General features: G+C 42.5%; 1 protein-coding gene across 3 annotated transcripts in view; it reads right to left on the bottom strand.

The window, feature by feature from the left end:
- LOC105830667 (protein outspread) overlaps positions 1–20,018 on the bottom strand; it is a 185,631-nt gene that overhangs the window by 11,575 nt on the left and 154,038 nt on the right. For all 3 annotated transcript variants that reach the window (XM_036290403.1, XM_036290404.1, XM_036290405.1), the window contains exons 5-13: positions 12,401–12,589; positions 7,251–7,323; positions 5,980–6,582; positions 3,571–3,743; positions 2,689–2,829; positions 2,445–2,606; positions 1,700–1,872; positions 315–1,270; positions 64–220 (exon numbers count right to left, since the gene is read on the bottom strand). In XM_036290403.1, coding sequence (XP_036146296.1) covers positions 64–220; positions 315–1,270; positions 1,700–1,872; positions 2,445–2,606; positions 2,689–2,829; positions 3,571–3,743; positions 5,980–6,582; positions 7,251–7,323; positions 12,401–12,589 — 2,627 coding nt within the window. The remainder of the gene's footprint in view (positions 1–63; positions 221–314; positions 1,271–1,699; positions 1,873–2,444; positions 2,607–2,688; positions 2,830–3,570; positions 3,744–5,979; positions 6,583–7,250; positions 7,324–12,400; positions 12,590–20,018) is intronic.

The raw sequence follows: 20,018 nt of genomic DNA, 5'->3' as shown, positions 1-20,018 counted from the left end.
AGCATTGTATATGTGGCTACTATTCTTGCGATATATTTCTCATATTCTACAACGCGCATTTACCTTTCTTTGTCTAAAGCAGTCAAATCTAAATCCAATTCGATGTTAGTCAAATCACTAAGCGAATCAAAGCTTCTTCCACGTTCCCTCGAAGCAGAAAGTCCATTCTTCTCCTCGAATTCTCTTACTCTGTTATAAAGTCGTTCATTTTCCTCAATACCTAATTTAAGAAAATAATTTATTATAAATAAAACATTTTAAACTTTGTTAAAATATAAAATCGTATTTCATCAATGAGCAAAATATATATGTACCTTGTGACAATCTGTCACTAAGAGCTGCTGTTTCTGTCTGTAGATGCTCGACAGTTCGATGACTTGATGTCAGTTCGTTCGTAAGCACTTCGCATCTCTCCGTCGTTTCTCTCAGAATAGCCTCTGTTTCAAGTAATTTGCACTCCAAGACCTCTTTCTCCCTGTTGTACACTTTCTTCATCTTCTCTAAATCATCCAAATCTTTGTTCCTCTGTTGTTCTGTTCTCTGAATCGTATTCAACAATTCCTCCACTTGCTTCTCCCTAATGGACGCCTCTGCTTTTTGTTGTCGGAGCCTGGACAGCTCCTTCTCCGCGTTTGCGATATCGGTGCGCGCCGCATTCAGCTGTGACTTCAAGCTCTCGATTTCATTCTCCTGACGCTCGACAATGACTAGTAACGTACTCGGATGAGACTGATTCTGATCCAGCTGATCGCGTAGCAGCGACACTTGATTCTCCAAAAGCTCAACGATAAGAGGGCTGTCATTACTGCTCGAAAGGCAGCTATTGCTCTGCAGGTGACCGTTGTTCTGCTCCTCGTCCTCACCGAGTTCGCAGCAAGCCATCATCAGATCCTCTGATCTTACACTATCCAAGGTGCTCCTCCGTGAGCTCGGTGGCGAGCTCCGACTTCTCTTGTAGACTCTTGATCTTGAACTCGATCTTGATCGAGCTTTCACCCTCGATAACGCGGTTCTTGTTAATGGCGGTGACGGTGGCAACTCCGACCACTCGTGGTTCGCCGAATCCGACCAGCCGGAACCCTTCAGCGTCATAGGCCAATCGCCATTCCTCACTAGCGGAGGCGACACCGGCATCTCCGACCAGTCGCCGGACTCTCTTCGTCCACCCTCGGAAGCAGTCCTGTACTCTTCGTCAGATGAGAACAGAACTGATCTGGGAGTGATCGATGTCGACGGAACGACGGAATCTCTTTCACGATCCGTAATGGATCTGTAATACACAACAAGACTTCTTTATTTTGTCAAAGATTAGTTGTGTACAATAATACGTCATATAACTTGCATTTATTATACTTTTATTTTTAATATTATCGATAGAGAAGAAATTTTATTATTTATTTATTCATTGTAACTAGTAATTCAATGTAATTCAATGTAACTAGTAAGAAAACATGTGTTAAAATTGTAATAACGATTAAAAAGGACTTAAATAAAGTTTCGTAATTATATATATATTACACAGTTAAAAAAATAACATCCAACTCGCCTGTTTATTGACTTTCTACCTCTTTACATTATTATATAACTTTTTTGAAGTGTAAACTTTTTAAATGTATCATTTTATTAGTACAAGATATTATTTTGTGATGCTACTACGTAAAAAAATTGTTTACTAATAACATTGTAAAATTATACTCACGTAGTAGGAGACTGTGGATTCGTCTCTGGCTGAGTATCCGAGCAAACGGCAAGAGAATCCACATTACTTTCAGGATCAGGTAGATTGGCCGCTCTTCTGATGGCCGACATCCAACTGGACCTAATGCCGGCTGTCACCGCGGACAGCACCGTGCTACCTCTGTCGTCCCAGGCCTATGCATAAGCCAGAGTAGTTAGTACGCGTCGCACGAACGACATAAGCATAAAAGAAGTGTCATGTGAAGCGTCGGACTCGGTCTCGAGCGAGGAACGCGACCGCCGCACTGCCAACTATCAATAGCGCGAACAAGAAGCTCCCGATTTATTCCACCGTGAAATTGAGTTAGTATTTTCTCCTGGACGTTCTAAATGCGGAAGCTAATTTGATTGTCTAATTCAGATAGACGTATTCATCAACCAGTTTAAGTTAAAGTTACTTTATTGAAGTTTATTTAAAAATTATTTTCAAAGAAAGACTCGATATATATGCTCGAAAAATTTAATTCATCTGACTTTAAATTAAACTTTCAAGTTCTTTAAATTAGTCTACATGTAATTTTCCTTGCCTCACATTTTTTCAGTGAGAAAAGTGGGCTACGCTAGATTTTAATTTAAAATAAAACAACATTATCATTATAATTAAGTAGCTATAATTAAGCAAATTGCTTTGAAAACGCGGCTACTTTCCGGAAAACACGAACATCCCTCGCTCACGCAAACACGATATCATAATTATGATTACTCACGACAGTCTGGAATCCATAATTTCTTGCGACCTGAAGTGGCGTGACCGCGGTGACAGTATTGAGGTCTATAACGCCATCCATGATGCCCTTGTCCTCCGCACAGGGATCCCTGTAGTACATTAGACCGCAGCCTCTCAGAACAAACCAGTGTTTGTTCCATTCCTAGGTAAAAAAAGAAATTAAAAATAACAAGAAAAAAATTTAGCAATGAAGGGGCTCATTACCGCATGTACGAGATACACACTTTATTCAAGCCTTGCTTCATCAGCCAGCCCTTCTTGATGTTCAGCAAATCTTCCGCTGGCAGATCGACTCTCAATTCGGACGTAGGCGAATACCTGATGCCAGAAATATCTAGACCGCAGCCGTCGGGATCGCCTCTGATCTGTAAATGTATGAAATGCGTATCACAATGTATTTTATTCTTAAAATCAATTAAAATGAGCGTTAATCCTTCATGAGAACATCTTACTTTTTTTATGTCTTATAAAATTGTATGATTAAATATATGAATATATTGTCATAAAATAACTACACGTAATAAATATCAATTCTATTAATAATAATAAAAATTATTCAATTTACTTGTTTTAGTGAGTAACAATTATATATTTATGATAAAGAATACTTTCTTATAATTGGCTTAAAATATATTCATCAACAAATTTTAGAAAAATTTATTGAAGAAAATTATCAAAATAATAAGCAAATCAAGTTTTTGTTTTAATTCAATATTCTTAATTGACATATTAAATTATAATATTAAAGAATTCAGAATATATTTTAAATAAATTTGATCAACAGCTTTGTAATCAACTTATGATATATTTGCAAATGTTTACTTCAAGTACGTTTTTCTGGATATACATAAAAGTTTTTTAAAATGAATATTACTTGTTTCAAGTAAATGGTGAATGTATTTTAAAACTATTATCAAAACAATTCTTTGTAAATCTCACCGTTACTTAAAAGAAAAGAACTAAAAATGAATAACCGCTTTTCTTAACATGAGAATGATATTTATCTGTAATAAATGTGTGCTTTAAAGAATAGGGGAGTAATTATTATTCTGCCGACGCAAGATACAATTAGCGGATAACAATAGTTTCTATGTCTCTTCACGTACAAGTTTATCCTGATGAGCCGCATTGACCGCATCCACGACGTCTCTGGTTGGCTCTGAGGTTCTTGGCTTAATTCTTCTCGCTCGTGGCTGTGTTAATGAAGCTGCTATGTCTCGTAGCTTCCCCTCTCTCTCCCGCTCATGTTCCAAAAGTATCCTTCGGCACGCGTCGTCGTCTGTATAATACATATTTTTCTACATTTTTCTGCATCGTGCAACATCGTGATACAATGTTTAAAAATTTATCTATCCGTCTATGTATTTATTAATTTTCTATAATTTCAATCTGCTCACGAGCTCACGAACGGCGTATCCCGAGATATAATAATTATAATTATGATATTTAGAATGCCGGCGAGGAGAACCCAAAGATCACCGCGCACGAGATGAAACCGTTAAGTCGGCTTCCTACATAGTTATCAAATATTCATCCCGCTACAGCGAGTTAACTAATTAATTTCTTTTCTACTTAAGCGCCGTACGCCCGACATGGGCGCTCGTTGGCACGGGTAAACGATCACTCCGCATTAATTGACTGCCGACTAATTAATAACTTTCTAGCGATGCCGCAACAAGCGAGCGAGAGTAACGAAAGACCGTCTTGCTCGCGCTTTACTTCTCGTTTATCTTATAGCGATATGTCAAAATCAACCACGTCATCGTTATATTAATGGCTATCTCTCGTCATAAAAGAAATGTTACGTTTCACCCGGAGCACAAATTGAATTAAGCTGACAGATTACAATAAAATATGCAATTGAAGTTGAAAATTGAATTACATTTAAACGGTATTGTCTACACAACTATATTAACAGCGAACGGTGTTAAAGTAATATTGACATCGTTTTTCGAAAGAACCACAATTTGCAAACAAATCGCCGATTTCTCGTGACAAAATTTCACGTTGAAATCTTTTATCGGCTACGATTAAACCTGCCGAGGCTGATCGGCGATCTGCAGCTTAAATCCCGTGATCGCCGCTCTCGAGCGATTTCGACGCTCCGATAAGACAGAACGCGTTTCAATAATCCGTATTCGTTGGAAATCGTTAGCGAGATCGTTCGACGGATTTCGCGTGCCTGCGTCCTGATTTTTCGCGAAGCAGTTTCTGAAGTATCCCGTCGTTCGTTCGCCGTCGATCTAAATGAAATCTACGGATCGCACGGAGCGCAGCGCGGCGCGGCCGTAGATTTCCTTCGAGATTACGCACACGCAATTACGCAACGTGTAACGCCGGATACGAGAGGGCACAATCAGGATCCCGGTACTCTCTCCCAGGGACTGTCAGGAGAAAAACGTACAGAGTGCGATGTTAAAAATTCTCTAAATACTAAAAACAATAAATAACTTTAAGTTAAAAATTAATTAAAGTTAAAAGTAATTAATTAATTAGTACCAAATTCTGGTGGCAGCTAAATTTCAGTTGTATACGGCTAAAGTTTAATTACTACACATAAATTCTTGCTGCTGTAACTAACTGCAATTATCTTTTTTTTTTTTCGTGCGAGTAGAAATAATTTCTTAATTGGAATGCACACTTATCATATTATTAATTATATAAATACAAGTTATAATATTAATCTCTTCGGAAGGAAATTCAGTTTGGTTAATGTAGCTTTCTATGCAAGCCTAGCAAGTTTTCGCACTAACCGCTACGTTTGCGGTATCAATTATATGTCAAATAAAAATAGGTCAGCTCCGACTTGATACGTCAGTCCGTTTCTTCCGCGGACTGCAAATCATCGTCATTGAGAATGTAAAACGCAGCGCCGCGTCCTAGTTTCCATCCACTGGCATATAAACTAGTTTTGTCCGCCTATTAAGAGCGAGAAAAACTTTCGACGTGAATCGTGACAAGGTGAGATGAATCTCCAGAGAGTTATGCGTGACTTCTAATGCAATTTTCACACCTATTTCCAAGTGAAATCACATTCTATGCAAACTATTTTCGTCGATGAACCCATATACGTTTTAATTTCGTCGGCGATAAAAAAATAAACCATCCCAAAACAAAATAGATCGGAAATAGCATTGTTACCTATTAATTACATTAATTTTACATTAAGCTGTTAAAAAATCACGTTACAAAATTTATTCAATGTATCGCGAGACATCAAAATGGGAAAAAATTGATAACGGGCGACTGAAAATTTTAAGAATCGCCACCAACAGTCTCACTTAATTCATTTATTTCATTTAAGTCTCGATTTGATTACGTAAACGCGAACAACGGGCAACGTGAAAGCTTATTCTCCATATTGAAAAGATATAAGGCCGATATGCATAAAGCTATCGGGCAGATGTCCTGTGTAATCAGAGTCAGGGAGATGTCAAAGGCACGGATGACAGTAACATCCGTAGGAGTCGCCGTGTCAATGGGGAGAGAGATTGTGCCTCATTTAATATACCGACCTAGTTTCTCACTGGAGGCTGGGCCGGCCGTGTCGCCGATGATGCCGACGGTTCGCTCGCCCTGCTGATTCATCCTGCGCCTGGCCTTGTCCTCGGCGCGGAGCTTGTCCCGGGTCGGCGGTGACGCACTGCTGGCAGGTTGATCTCGATAGCCTGTCGCTCTCGCGCCGTCGTTTATGGGGATCATCGGTGGCTTATCGGCCAACGAGACAATGCTGCTCGCCGCCGTCGTCGTCGTCGTCGTCGTCGTCGTCGTCGTCGTCGTTGTCGCCGCCGTCGAGGAAGTCGAGTAGACCGTGCTGCAGACGTTGCCGTTCAACGACGACGTGCTCGACGTCACCGCGGTCAGATAATTTCCGGCGGAGCCGTTCTCGAGTGCTCGCAGATGCGACAGGCTGCTGCTGCTGCTGCTGCTGCTCTTGAGCTCTCCGGGGACGTTCTCCGTGTTGCCGTTCGTCAGTTGACTGCCGGTGGCCAAGGACGGCGCGGACGAGAAAACGCACAGGTCCGACGTTCCGCCACCGGTTTCTGGAATCCACCCGCCGCTGCGCGGCTCCGATCGGCAGCTATTGAAGCGCGGTCGCGGTGGATTTGGCGTGTTACCTGGCAATCAAGTTCAAGTGTCACCTTTTGTAATGGCTTCGGGCGAGCGAATAAGAACCGCAAACGGCGGAATGTACGAGATCTTTACAAATGGAATGACCGTGAAAGCCGAGAGGTGTAGCCTAACTCTTCTTGGGAAACTCAAGTGGTATCGAACGCGAGAGAGCATTGGCACGAGAAAGATTTTACGCGAAAATTGTGGGCGAAAATTAAAGAATCGCCATCTCGGACGACACCTGACTCGATTGACTCGACGAGTTAATCTCCGTTATAACTGAGATAAATGCAATTCAATTAGGGAGTAACGAGAAACTGGGAGATAACGAGGTGGCAGCGGTATATAATAATAGTCGCGCACATTGTGAAGAAGATATCTGCCTTCCTCTTCGCGCTGCCAGTCGCCTTCCTGTTGTCCGTACTCATTTCTCTGTCACACTGTTTTTCTACTGCGACATTCGCCACGCCCGGCTGAATCGTCGCACACGTTACCCCTCGTTACGTCAAATTGTTTACACAAAAGACCACCGTTCTTGGCAACACTAAGAAATTATGGAAACGAGAGAGAGACGATGATTACCGTCGCGCTAATTGCCGTGGAAATGTCTACGCGTACCGTACAAAGTACTACACTACAAAATTTGCATAGCACGCAAGCGGCAGGTACTCACTTCGAATCGTCGGCGTAACTTGCAGGATCGTCGTCTGCCCGCCGGGGAAGGTCGCGTTTCGCTTGTGCCGACCCTGAAAAATCAAGAACAAGATGGCATTTACCAGATGAAGATCCACGTCGTGGAAGAGAGTTTACTCAGGATTGACCCCCTCCATTGTTAAAACTCACCGAGTGTTCCTTCGCCGTAACAATCGGATAATCGGTCGCGACGAGGTACGCGCGATCTCAAAAGCGATCCGCGAATAATCGCACGATTACGTTTGCAATCGTGAGAACGATACGCGAACGGATGTTACTTCCCGGGAAACAAATTCAATCGAATTTTAACGTAAATCGCGAGGCAAGTATAAGTTGCGTTATCAATTCTAACGATGTGTAAAAATATATTTCTGCATCCGTTCATTCGTGCACTTCGTTAAATTCGTAGCGCAGAATTTTTTTATTCATTCCTATAAATCGCCGTTGCTACCCGCTCATCTATATGTCATTAATTTAAATAAAACAATGCAGTTAATCCAAGAAAAATCTTAAAGTTGATTTAAATTAAGTTTATTGTTTAGGTACGTTAATAGGAATTCTGCTTAAAACTAAATAATCACAGAAATGGAGATTGATCACAAGATTACAGTCATTTTTTTTCAGTATTTAACAGTGTTATCTCTTATTGTTTTCTCGCGCCGTCCTACATCTTCAGCCGAAAGAAACCGCTGAGAGATGATCGCTAATAAGCTGACTCCACGAGTGGTGTCGAGGAGCGCAGCGAAGCCTCACTTTGCATAGACAGCGTGGCGGTTCGAAGGACAACAAGGAGAATGGGGAGGAGGAATAATCGTGGAAAAAAAACCATGGAAAATAACGCGGGAATACGCAGCGTTTCCCTCCACGTTCACCCGCATTAAATGTCGCGCGGCACATAAGTAATGCATCTCGCCTTGGCCTCGTAACATAATCGTTCGTTTACACGAGCGCGGATCCAGAGGACAAGCAAGGTGTAGCCATTTGCCGATCGATCATTGCTTACGTAACCGATTTGACGTACGTGTAATTTCCATACGAACAATACGAGGCCCACGATCAGATCCCAAACGACGAGATCCTATAAACGATTCGCGCGAGGACGATTGATCGATTGGTGGGGAACGACGCGAAACCCGCGGGCGCAGAGGATATTTCATTCTATTTTGAAGAGATAATTATCGGGCTATCGCCATGGAGAGAAAGAGAGAATCTTGGATGAACAAGGAGAATGCTTTTTGTCTTGAGATTTACAGCTTTACAAACTTCAACACGCGCGCGTTGTAACACATTCAGGTACAATAATTTACGAAGCATAAATCGTATATGCAAAGCGGTATTTGCGTGTTTCGGAATATTTTTTTTTGTATGATAATTTAAATGAGAAAATATTTTCGTCTCGCGACTACATTTTTTCGTTAATTAATTTTGTAGAGCTAATTTAAATAAGAATGCGGGCTGTGTGTCAGAAAAAAAATTATTAGTCGAAATACCGATATGTTACGACACGTGAGTCCTACTTCAGAAATGGATGTTTGAACGTTGCATGCTTCCAAGTCCGAGCAAGTTAATACTTTTTTTTAAATTAAATTAAGTTAAAAGTTATTGACAGCAATTTGCGAAATCTATTCAGTTACTTCAAAGTTACATTAAGATTCGGTTAAACTAAAAGTAATTGATTTCAGAAAACACATATTTTTATATTAAATCAGAAAGTCGTAATTTTTTTTTTTTTTTTTAAGTCAGTTCACTCAAACAATTACGAATATGATGCATCAAGTAAATATATTTTATATGTAAATTAACTTTTTCAATTTTAAGTTACTTATACCCAACTCTGCGTGGTGTCCAAGTGAGAAATAATCTCCTCGTGAAATCTGTCCTTCGATAAAACACGTGCGGCGATGCAGTATATAAACTGTTTCGCGTTTTGCACCAGAAGTACCGAATGAAGAGATATATTTTCTGCCTGCCGATCGATCATCTCTTGCGTAACGCGCGAACCGCGGCGTTGTCAATAAAATTCCGAGCGATGTAACGATCGAACGGCGCTTGAGCGGCTCGATTTACGACGAGGCTGATTTATCGGCGAGTCCGCGCGAGCGGACGCCTCCCGATCCGCAATCTAGTTAGACAATCGAGAGGGAAAGAGAAACTAGACAATCGGACTCGGGCCCAAATTTTCTTCTTCGTCTCGCCCGCGCCGACTTATAGTTGCGCAACGAAACACATGGTACAACACACCGAGCGCCGTATAGCGCCTATGTATCACCGAAGTCGCCGACAAGCGGAGATTGGATAAATACGTCCCGCCTCGGCAGCGGTTGTTTTACGGCCGCAACAATTTGCAACACGCGTCTCACGCGTGTTGCGTGAAATGTCATAAATTTATGGCCGCCTCGTGGCGCCGGCGCGGCAACGGAACGACCGAGTCGCAAAAATCACTTGTCTTTCAGCCCGCGTTCGCCAATCGTACGTACGTATCTCACTTTACATATCTTACCGATTAACGGACTTACCGCCGTTAAAATGAGCGAAGAAATGTGGATAATATCGCGCGCCCCGAACGGGTTTCCCCCCCCCCCCCCACCCCGTGGCACCGATGAGACGTCGACGATGAGGAATTTAAAAGGCTCCGAGTATCTAACTTGCAACGTGACACGTTAAGACGCACGCATGTGCGAATTGATGGAGCTACCACTCCGTAAGGCCGGCTTTTACGGACTAGAAAACGATCGTACCTCTCACGTCCGAGCCTCTCAAGGTTCACGGGGGCTTCGACGTGAGATCGCGTATATAATGCAACGGCGAGTGAAACGCCATGCACTCTCCATTTGTCACCCGCGCGCTTTCGGTCGGCGGCGGCGGCTGAATAACAGACGACTCTTTTTGCCCCGGCGCGGCGTTAAGCGACGAGGTGAAAAGAGAAAACGAGGGGAGGGGGAGAAGGGACCCCTTTAGAGCGAGAGATCGCGAAAAGACGGATGAATCGCAGGAAGCGGCCAATCGACTCGACTGACAAGCCGCGAGACGCGGCAGTTGGCCCGGCGAGTGACAACTCGCGCGCACTACTGGCGCGTACATTGTCGGCGTAATGAGGCGCGCCGCGGGTAATACGCGGTCAGCCTGGCCGATTATGCGAGGCGACGTCGGCAATTTCACTGTCGCTTACGATATTTTCTTTTTTTCTCCCTCCCTTTCCTTCTTTTCCTCTCTCCAAAGTCCCCTCTCTTTCAAGCGCCGACAACTCGAGCGCACAATCGCACTCGATAACCGCTTCATCACGCGAAAGCGCCCGTTTGCGAACTCGACGATGCACTTTTATGTCGCGTCTCCGTCCCACATATTGTCGCTAATCCCGGCGCACAACGGGCCTCTTTTACGTAACGAAAGACAATAAAGATATTTCCGATCGCGATAAAGAGCTCGTTCACAAAGCGGCGTGGATATTGACTGGTAATCTTCGCAAATTAATTCGTAACTGACTTTTACCCGCGGTTTAAGAAAGTAAAGTGGTTACGATTAAAATTTATCGTACGGACATCGAGGATTTCGTATGCTACCAATTCTACAAATAGTAATCAATTTTTAGAGACATCTCGATTGAAAGTGAAAACCCTTGCAATTCCATCAAAAGTGAACTTCAAACTGTCACTAACAAAAATCGAATAAAAAATGTATTTAAATAAAATTGTGTCGATTATATTTTACCTCTATCTTTAATTATCTGTTTTTACTTCAATCTGAAAATGTTACGAAATTGTCTGAGCACACAATTGTACTATGCAAATTTAGAGAATATTTTTTTGACAAAATGCATCACCGGCAAGTCTTTTTATTTCAAATAATGCTTTCAAAATTATAATATTTCAACTTGCCGCATAAAATAAACCTCCATGTCCGCAAGAGTATAACTATATTTTTTTTTATGATTAAGAGAGAAACCGTAAGAAATGCAAAAGAGGGAAAATTTTCAGTTCATATTTTGCCGAAGCATTTGCGCTAAAATAATCGTTGCACTCTTCGGATTCTCTTTCGTGTTTCACGTACCGGATTTCTGGTAACACGCTGAAACCCTATCGAAGCTAATCCCGTCGACGCGAAAATACGTTGCGAGCGGGGGAATCATTCTTGCACGCGTATAAACAAGCGTGACGCGAGAGGAGGATGCATGGCACGTAATGATTATGCGAGGGCACTAGCAATCAGTCGACGGTTGCGTTTTCTTAACGTTTGCGTGACTCTGGTTCTCTCGCGCAACGCTCTTTCCGAGACGTAACACGGTATCGATATGGCGTCCCGGCGTAGCTTGCGTATCCTCCGTAATTCGACGGAAAATTAAATTCCTTAATGATACACGTTAGGACTCCGCATCGCAAGTGTACATTAGGCATCAACGCACGCGGCTTTCTCTCGATATCGAGCCGTTTTCTCGAATCAATACTTATTTCCCTGACAATTCGACGCAAAAATTTCGATTGCATCTCTCGCTGCAACAGTTCCCGATATATTTTATTGCGAAGAACATCTTAATCAAAAAGAAATGCACTATTTAATTCTTTTTATCGATTGTTCGCCGCAATTATCAAAGAATATTCTAGAACAGAGATTCCCAAAGTATGGATCGCGAAAAAATTTTTACCTATGGTAGGGGGGTCGAAACTGAATTTCGAAATAAACTACAATTATTAAACTCTTATACATAAAAATAAAATTCTCTTATATATAATGTCAAAAGTATCACCATTAAAAATGATAAATAAACGTATTCTTTAAACATTTTCTTAAATTTGACAGTATATTTATAAAATAAAATAAGAGTAGACTTATAAAATTATTATATATTTAATAAAAAGTTAAAAGGTAATTAAGTAATGATCAAAAAAGGTACTTTAACCTTCCTTTTTTATAATTCATAAAGACAGATGAGTTGCAAAATGTTTGATATTTTAAAAAATAAATCGCGATCCACGTAAGCTAGAAAGTTCTGTCCAAAAAATTAATCACGTGTGTGGAGTAAGTTTTCTAATTAAACGGTGACATAACAAAGTGACACATTACATAATAATATTATATAATAAAATATGTAAAAGTGAAAGACGCGAATACGGAGGGACATTAAGCTGGACCAACCTTGTTTCGTGAATACACCTGGAGAACGTCCGTCCACCACCTGGTCTCTTCACGGCACGTCCCTTTGACGAAGGTCACACCCTCCGGAGATGTGACGGCGATGCTGTACGGATGCCCGGTGACGTCCTCGGCCGCGGCAACCTCCAGGACGCGGGTCATGTCGATCCTCGCCTGGGGCACCGTTTCGGGCTGCAACGATAACAAGAGAAACATCTTAGATTTGAATTCGAACGGGAGAGTTCTGCGGAGATTACGGCGAGTTAACGTAATGGATCGTCAAATTACGTGTATCTCTAATCGCGCTTTCTCGCACGCAAATGTCACGATTCGTGCAAAAAACCCGACGCGAAACACCGCGCGAATTACACGCACGTTGTTTATCCGCGTACGGCGATAATTACGTATTATCGGGGTGCTTTCCGATTCGCGCATGATGCACCTTTGTTGTTCGCCGAAACTAAATGTGCCCTCAGTCGCGGTTAAAACGGGGGGAAAAAAAAATAAATAATGGTAATAAGTGAGATAAATGGTGACAATCATCGATAGCGTGCACAACCGTCGCCGCAGTCGCATGGTTCGCATTTATCGATTCTTTCTTTTTGCTGGTTTCTTTTTTTTTTTTTTTTGCTGAACGACCGTCTCACGGAATTGCACGTGCGTTACGTGCCCGCATTCGGCTGGATTACGTCGGGCCCGTTTTACCGGAAACGTGTCATTTCAACGCAATAGCGTAATCGACCGGTCGCAGCCGACTATGCCTCCTCTCTCCTCCGGTCGTAAAAGTTGCATTCCGCAGAAAGGCAAAAATAACGCCTTAATACCGATCCCAGCACTTCGCTCCTCGTAAAACGAAAGTGAGTCTCATCGGTGAGTCTGATCGCGCAATTTGAGGGGGAGAACGAGAGTGCGGGAGGGAAAGGGGGATCGCCGGGAGAAGAACGAGACTGGGGAACGAGAAATCGGCGCGAGTCGCACGCTGGTCAAAGCGCACCATTTGCGAGTGCCGCGGGCACTTTTACACCGCGCAAAGTGCACCCGTGGAATGTCACCACAATGCAACCGTTGTTGATATTGCCCGGGAACGAAGCGTAGCTGCGGCTGACGGATTACACTCGCGTCGGGAGTTGAGCAACACCTGTACGACGGAAACGGGCAATAAAAACTAATAACCAATCTTTGGGGTAATGAATTGAGCGATAAGTAAGGAAACGAGTGACTCCTCGCGTCAATGTCGGTCACAATATCATTATCGTTGGACCCCAGGCCCGGCACAGAGGTTCAATTGCTGGAGTTCAGTCAAATTTTGTAAAAAAATTTCCCCGAAAATGTTTGCAGAAATTTATATTTAAAATCAAATGTTCAAAACCAAAAACAAATTTATTTTATATTTTTTAATGTATATATATCTCTCTCTCTCTCAATCACAAATAAAAAACGACTTAAATTTTGATTAACTTGAAACAGTAATAAAGAGAAATAATATGAAACTAAATAGTATGTGTAAGGTCATTGCACCAGTTGCTGTCATCAGAAAATGACTATTTAAGTTGCAAATTAATATTTTTTAGATCCAGTTTCATATAAATTTTATTGAACCCTCAAATAAAATCTCACGTTTGCTTGAAAATGCAATTATATTGAACAAAAAAAAAAATCTATCTGGGTACATTGTACAGCAGAAAGAAAGATACATTCGCTCACAGGAATTAGAATGCAATTACGAAGGATTCGTAATCGCGCCGTACGTAATATGCACGTACGTACATCCCTAAAAATGCTCGTCTACGAAAGACGAAGGCGTCCGTAATGTCGAGTGTATATGCGAGGCAACGCGTATAATTCAAAGTGCCGCCCAGCAATTTTTATCGCGCGCGAGCAGCGACATTATTCTTGAAACGCGAGGAGGTTCATTTGCGCGTGTTCCCTCGGTGTTCACTCTGCACGCCTATGCACACATATACACCGTGTTCTCCCCTTACTGTCCTCCTCCGCCTCTCGCCGCTCGCGTCGGGATAATGCAAAAATTTACATATGAAAAATCCCTCCTCGTGGCCCGTATAATTAATCGCGAGAGATGAGAGCGGGCGCGCGAGAACGGAGGGGAAAAAAAATTCTACGAAGGCGAAAAGTCGCGGCGATGAAAATAATTAAAACGTTATTAATAGCCTGCCCTTATTTTTCCGTTCTTTTCCCGCGTTCCACGGAGTGTTCCGAGCTATTTAAGCTTCTTCGTGCGGAAAGCAGTCTAGAGCGAATCTCGGGTGTATTTTAACGTGCAGGGTATCTTTTACGCCGGGTTATCTTCGTGCGATCTCTGTTATTCTTATTCTTCTCTATTTGCTTGTGTTACACCCGATACGCGACATTATGCAGGTTGCATTAACGCGGTGTATTGCATTTTATATATTTGCGGTTGCGTAAAGTGCGCGGAAACTTTGGAAAATCTGAGTGTAAAAACTAGGTTTATATATCTTTCCTCATCCTTAGCAAAAAAGCAATGAACCTAACGTTAATTAATCACTTTCGCAGCGACCTACTCTCGCGGAAACTTAGACAGGCATGCTTGAATCGAACGTTCCCGCAGCATTTTCTAAATCTTTTTTGAGAGCGGTGAATATTACTTTTCAAAAACTTACCAAAATTACATTTGTATCATCTCTCTTTCTACATTTCACATATCTCTCGCCGGAAAAGGAAAGTTTCATTTTAACGGAAAATTATTGCATGAAACTTTACTTTGTCAGAACATCTCCAGTTTCTCCTTTCCCTTGAAAAACTCATCTGAACGTAAACTGTAATCGAGTAAAAGGAGTGCAACCTTCTTACAAATATACATTCACACAGCATCCCTGCATCGCGCGCATTTCAAGCTCAGAGATCAAAGAACTCTGGATAGAGCGCGGTTATTGCGAGAAAGGGACGTGACGCGCGAAGAACGAGTGCCAGAGAGAAAATCCGAGGATATTAGACACGGTGCTGCTCCCACATACTTTGCCGCCTGTATGGCAGCGAAATGTGAAAGACTCCCGCGGACAGACGTCTACGAGACAAACCGTAAACGTAACACGCTCCGCAAAATCTCACGATACAATACCGATCCCCATTCAACAGAGCAGGGATTCGACGTTTGTGGACGGCGTGACAATATTATGCTACCGAAACATACGATCAATGTGTTAATCGATATTAACACGTTGATTAAAAATTCGATATCTCTTTCGAGACTTGAAATTTCCATTTAACAAAAGAAAAATAAGTATATTACCGCTGCATTGTATCTAGTCTTATCATTTATCTATTATTTAAGCCTTATCATTGACACGAAATATATTCATATTTATTACAAAAATAAATACAAAAGGTATTAAATACTAATGACAAAGAGAGAGAGAGAGAGAGAGAGAGAGAGAGAGAGAGAGAGAGAGAGCGCTTTAAGATAAATAAAATATATAAACGTGTCTTTTATGTACAGTTTCTTATATTAAACGTAATTAATTTTAATTCAAGTAAAATTATTTTTTTTCTTTAATTTCGTCGAATGCTGTAAGAAAGATTCTCCAGCGAGAAAAAATAAAGCGGGATAAACACCAATCTCTCCCCACCAATGTGTGCTCCCCTCGTACACGCGTTTCTCCAGAAAAATGCGAGAAGATTGAAAACATCGATTGTGGAATAACGCGGTAGTAGTGACCCGATTGAAAGGCGATAATAAAACGTGAGAGAACAATTTAGGGTGAAGCGGACGGATGCGAAGGACGCGGTAACAAAGTACCAAAAAATAAAACAGGTGGTACCGGGGAATGACCCGTCCGCAAAACTTGCTTCCCGCCGGTTACCCGGGTCTTCCGTGACCTGGTTGCAAGTCTTGTCGATGTATATGACCGGAGGAGATAAAATCCGACTCGCGTAAAACACACGTTGTCGTGCCTCTCTTCATTTCCTCCCTACGCCTCTCCCGTCTAAACAGCACCCTCCCTCTTTCTCGACGTAATCTCTTCCGTCTTCGCTTGCTTTTTTTTTTGCATATCTCTGAAAGAGCAATCTGTGTATTTGATCTTCTTCCTTTCGGACTCGCCACGCAAGGTGGCCGCAGGATTTCATCAGACTGAGGTACAGTGGATCTCGTCTTTGATACTGTATAATCTTCAAGCTCGCCGGATGATGGACGTTTAAGTCGTTTGAGATGACACAAGTGTTTCTTAGGTAGCCATGCGTGCTTAGATTCGTTATAACTTTAGATATTTTATAAATTCGTTGTAACTTTAGATATTTTACAGTTGAACAACATATTTGCAGCGACCCTGGTGCAACGTTCTAATCAATTAACGTGTATCCACAATTCAGAGAACACAAAAGACCGAATCTTTTAATAAATGAACTTCTTGTGATTAAAAAAAATCACGAAATAAAAAATAAAAAGCCACGCGCAAACTTTTAAACAATATTAACAAATTTAATCTTTAACGCGAAATTAAATTTATTAAATTTTATTTAATCAGTTATTTATTTACGTATACGAATTTCGAAAAATAATCTTCCCTACAATAAAATATAATTGGAAACGTACGTCGGTCGTAGGAAGGCGCGGAGCGCCTCAATTGAGAAACGCTCGCGGCAGCAATTCGATAATGAGCGTTTGATAGAATTATCGAGCGGGTTTCTTCTGCATACCAGCGGAGAATAATCGAGCGCGCGGCAACCGCGTATTCATATTAATTAAATATGGACGGCTATTACTACCTAAATCCGCGCCTGCCAGCGCGAGCGTGGAGAAGCGTGCGTCTTTCGCGCGCGGAGGCCATCGGCAGCGTAACCCTTTACCCCCGGCGTCGTCGTGGACGTCGCGCGGACGTTCCGCGCGGGACAACGATTACGCCCGCCAACTCGCGCCTCGGCGGCTTTGAACACACCGGCCGCGGACCCCGAGAAACCCCGGCATAAATCCCGACGTGGCAGTCGTTAAGGACGTTCCCCGAGATGGGAATTTCGAATCGTCTGAAAGCATCGGCGGGAGCGTTCGGCATCGCCGGGTCGTTAATAATCCATCTAAGTGGCATTCACGGCGCCTCGTTCCTCCGTTTCCGCCGTCATTGCTTCCTCCTATCTCGCTCGGGGGAGAGTAGTAGACGAGGCGACCGTCGGAGGCGACGTGATTTCGGAGAGAAAGGTGAATACGACACGGACGACGACATGCTCGACGGAAATCCATCGCGCGCCAAGTCTTACACGCGGTTCGTCAAAAATTAACATTGTACAGAAGGTTTAGTCACTCGTTTCTCATTTATTCCGTATTTTTATCGCATCAAATATTGCTATGATATATTAATTTTAAATTTTACTTAAGCAACTCTCCCCTGTGCATTCATTTTTGAAAATCGAATTAAGAATTCCGAGCGGGGAAAAAATTCTTATTTGTCTACAATTATATTATTATTAAACTCTGATTAAAGCACAATTAAAACATGATCACGCGACGGCGTGCTCGCGAGCGAGCCGTCGTTGACATTACATTAAGAAACTATGAGAGTGGATAGCCATAACAGAATGACGGCTAAAATTAAAGTTTCTTATTTTACTCGAGAATTATATCGGCCCTCGTGCGTTGATTTTCCCACCGCTCCTCGCCGTGGGTAGAAACCCGCTATCGTTGCTTTATACGACTTCGTAATTCCGCTCCGAAGCTCTCTCTCTCTCTCTTTCTCGGCATCCTCCCATCGAAAACTCGTCGGACGGCAAAAGCCCCTTTTGGAATATCGGGCCGACCAATACGCGCTCGTGCGTGCTCGAACCGCGTAAGAGGGTATTTATATGTGTATAATTGTCGAAGTCTCGTTAATTGCTCCATCCAGAAAGTGCGACGGGCATACCTCGAAGCATTAATTTGTCGACCGCCCGATGATTTCGCGTGGTTATTCTCGGCGTGGTCGGCGCGGTCCCCGCCGAGAGACTAGTCTCATCTGGAAAATCAACAGGGGTCTCACGGTGCGATCCGGTAACTTTTCATCGGGCGGGAAACAGGTCTCACCGGTGTATGCGTGTGTATCGCGAAACAGAAAGAGAAAGATCGGTAAAACTGGAAGTTATCGGGACGCGCGCGCGCGCGCGCGAAGTCACCGGACGTTAGCCGGTAACATGTCGGCGCGGGGGCTAAAAATTTATAATTGTCCCAGCACTGCTGGCCGAGTAATCTAATGACGGCCATTACGCGCGTCGCGATACTGATTACGTACAATTAAAGTCTCATTAATCTCCCGCATAAAATTACGCCGAGTAAATACGACGAGCCGAGATAATAAGGCCGTGCGGCTGCGAGCTGCTTTGATATCTTCGAAGATGTAAAACTGTAAAACGTTCCCCGTCCCTGTGTGTGTTTTCGCTCTAAAGCCGAATCAGTGTATTACTCACTTTCAATTTTATTAATCCATATGTGTAGAATGTGTTTTACGTTTTTAATTTTGGGATTCAAATCACAATTCGGTTACCTTATTTATTATTATGACGGTTATCAGTGAGTTAAGCATTCGATAATTTTTAACGGAATTGAAATCTGCTTAAAATACGCGCGAGCATGTCTCATCAGATGACATCAAAATGAATGGAGAAATGCGAAGGTCGCCGTTATTCTCTCGGAGGTGATCGGAAGCACGGCGCACAAAGAACGGAGGCTGGAAAAGTGAAGTGATTAGAAATACCGTCGGGACTTTCCTCACGGCGATTCCTCCTTTACAACGACGTGACGGAATGCGTGAGAATGCGTGAGGCGGATCTTATATTCCGTACGTATCAACGCACGATGCGTTGCGCGCATCCCGTATAGGCGCGCGGAGAGAAAACTCGCTGTTCCTCTTCGAAGAAATCTTGGAAATGAAGCTCGTAAGGCAGGAAGTTTGTCAGACGCCAGGTGAGATCCCCATCGCAAAATTCCATGTTCAATGGAATTGAACTAACTGATCCTGAATTTTGTCGACTGAATAAGAAATCAAAATCATAAAGTTCCATCAGTTGTAAATAAAAAAAATTATTTCTAGGCTTCTTAAATCCGGAAAGAAATTAAGCTTTGTTATTGTAAATAAATAATAACACATCATAAAATATCCTATTTCCTGAATGCCCAATAAAGATACGAATTAATACCCTCAATTATAATTTTAATAGTGTAATAAAAGCACACTGTATTCACGATCTTCGGAATAATAATAAGTGTAACAAATAACGAGGCCCCACGAGAGACGAATTTAATTATTTTACGATGTACTTCGCGTATTTATTCGTATTTACTCGCGTATTTACTCGCGATAAAAACAACCAAGAACCGGCACCGGTCGAACCTTTTCCCATCTTCCCGAAAAAAAAAAAAACCCTCGGAAAGTCGCGAAAAGGAAGAGGTTGACTCGCCGTCGGGGAAAATAGGAACGGCGATATCGTTTAAAGGAAACATCCTAAAGGCGGGGAATCAGCGGAGCAAGACTATCTGCGATCAGCTGGCGGCGGGATTGTCCGTCCGTGCCGATTCACGTCCGCTTTCAATTAGCTGTCGTACGGGTGATCCGCAAACCCGCGCGGCCGGCCGCGCCGTGTAATCACCCGCCAGTCATCAACGGGAATACAATTTCTCGAT

Source organism: Monomorium pharaonis, chromosome 7 (assembly GCF_013373865.1).
Source record: "Monomorium pharaonis isolate MP-MQ-018 chromosome 7, ASM1337386v2, whole genome shotgun sequence".
Lineage (NCBI taxonomy): Eukaryota > Metazoa > Arthropoda > Insecta > Hymenoptera > Formicidae > Monomorium > Monomorium pharaonis.
This window is presented reverse-complemented; position numbering and strand designations above follow the sequence as displayed.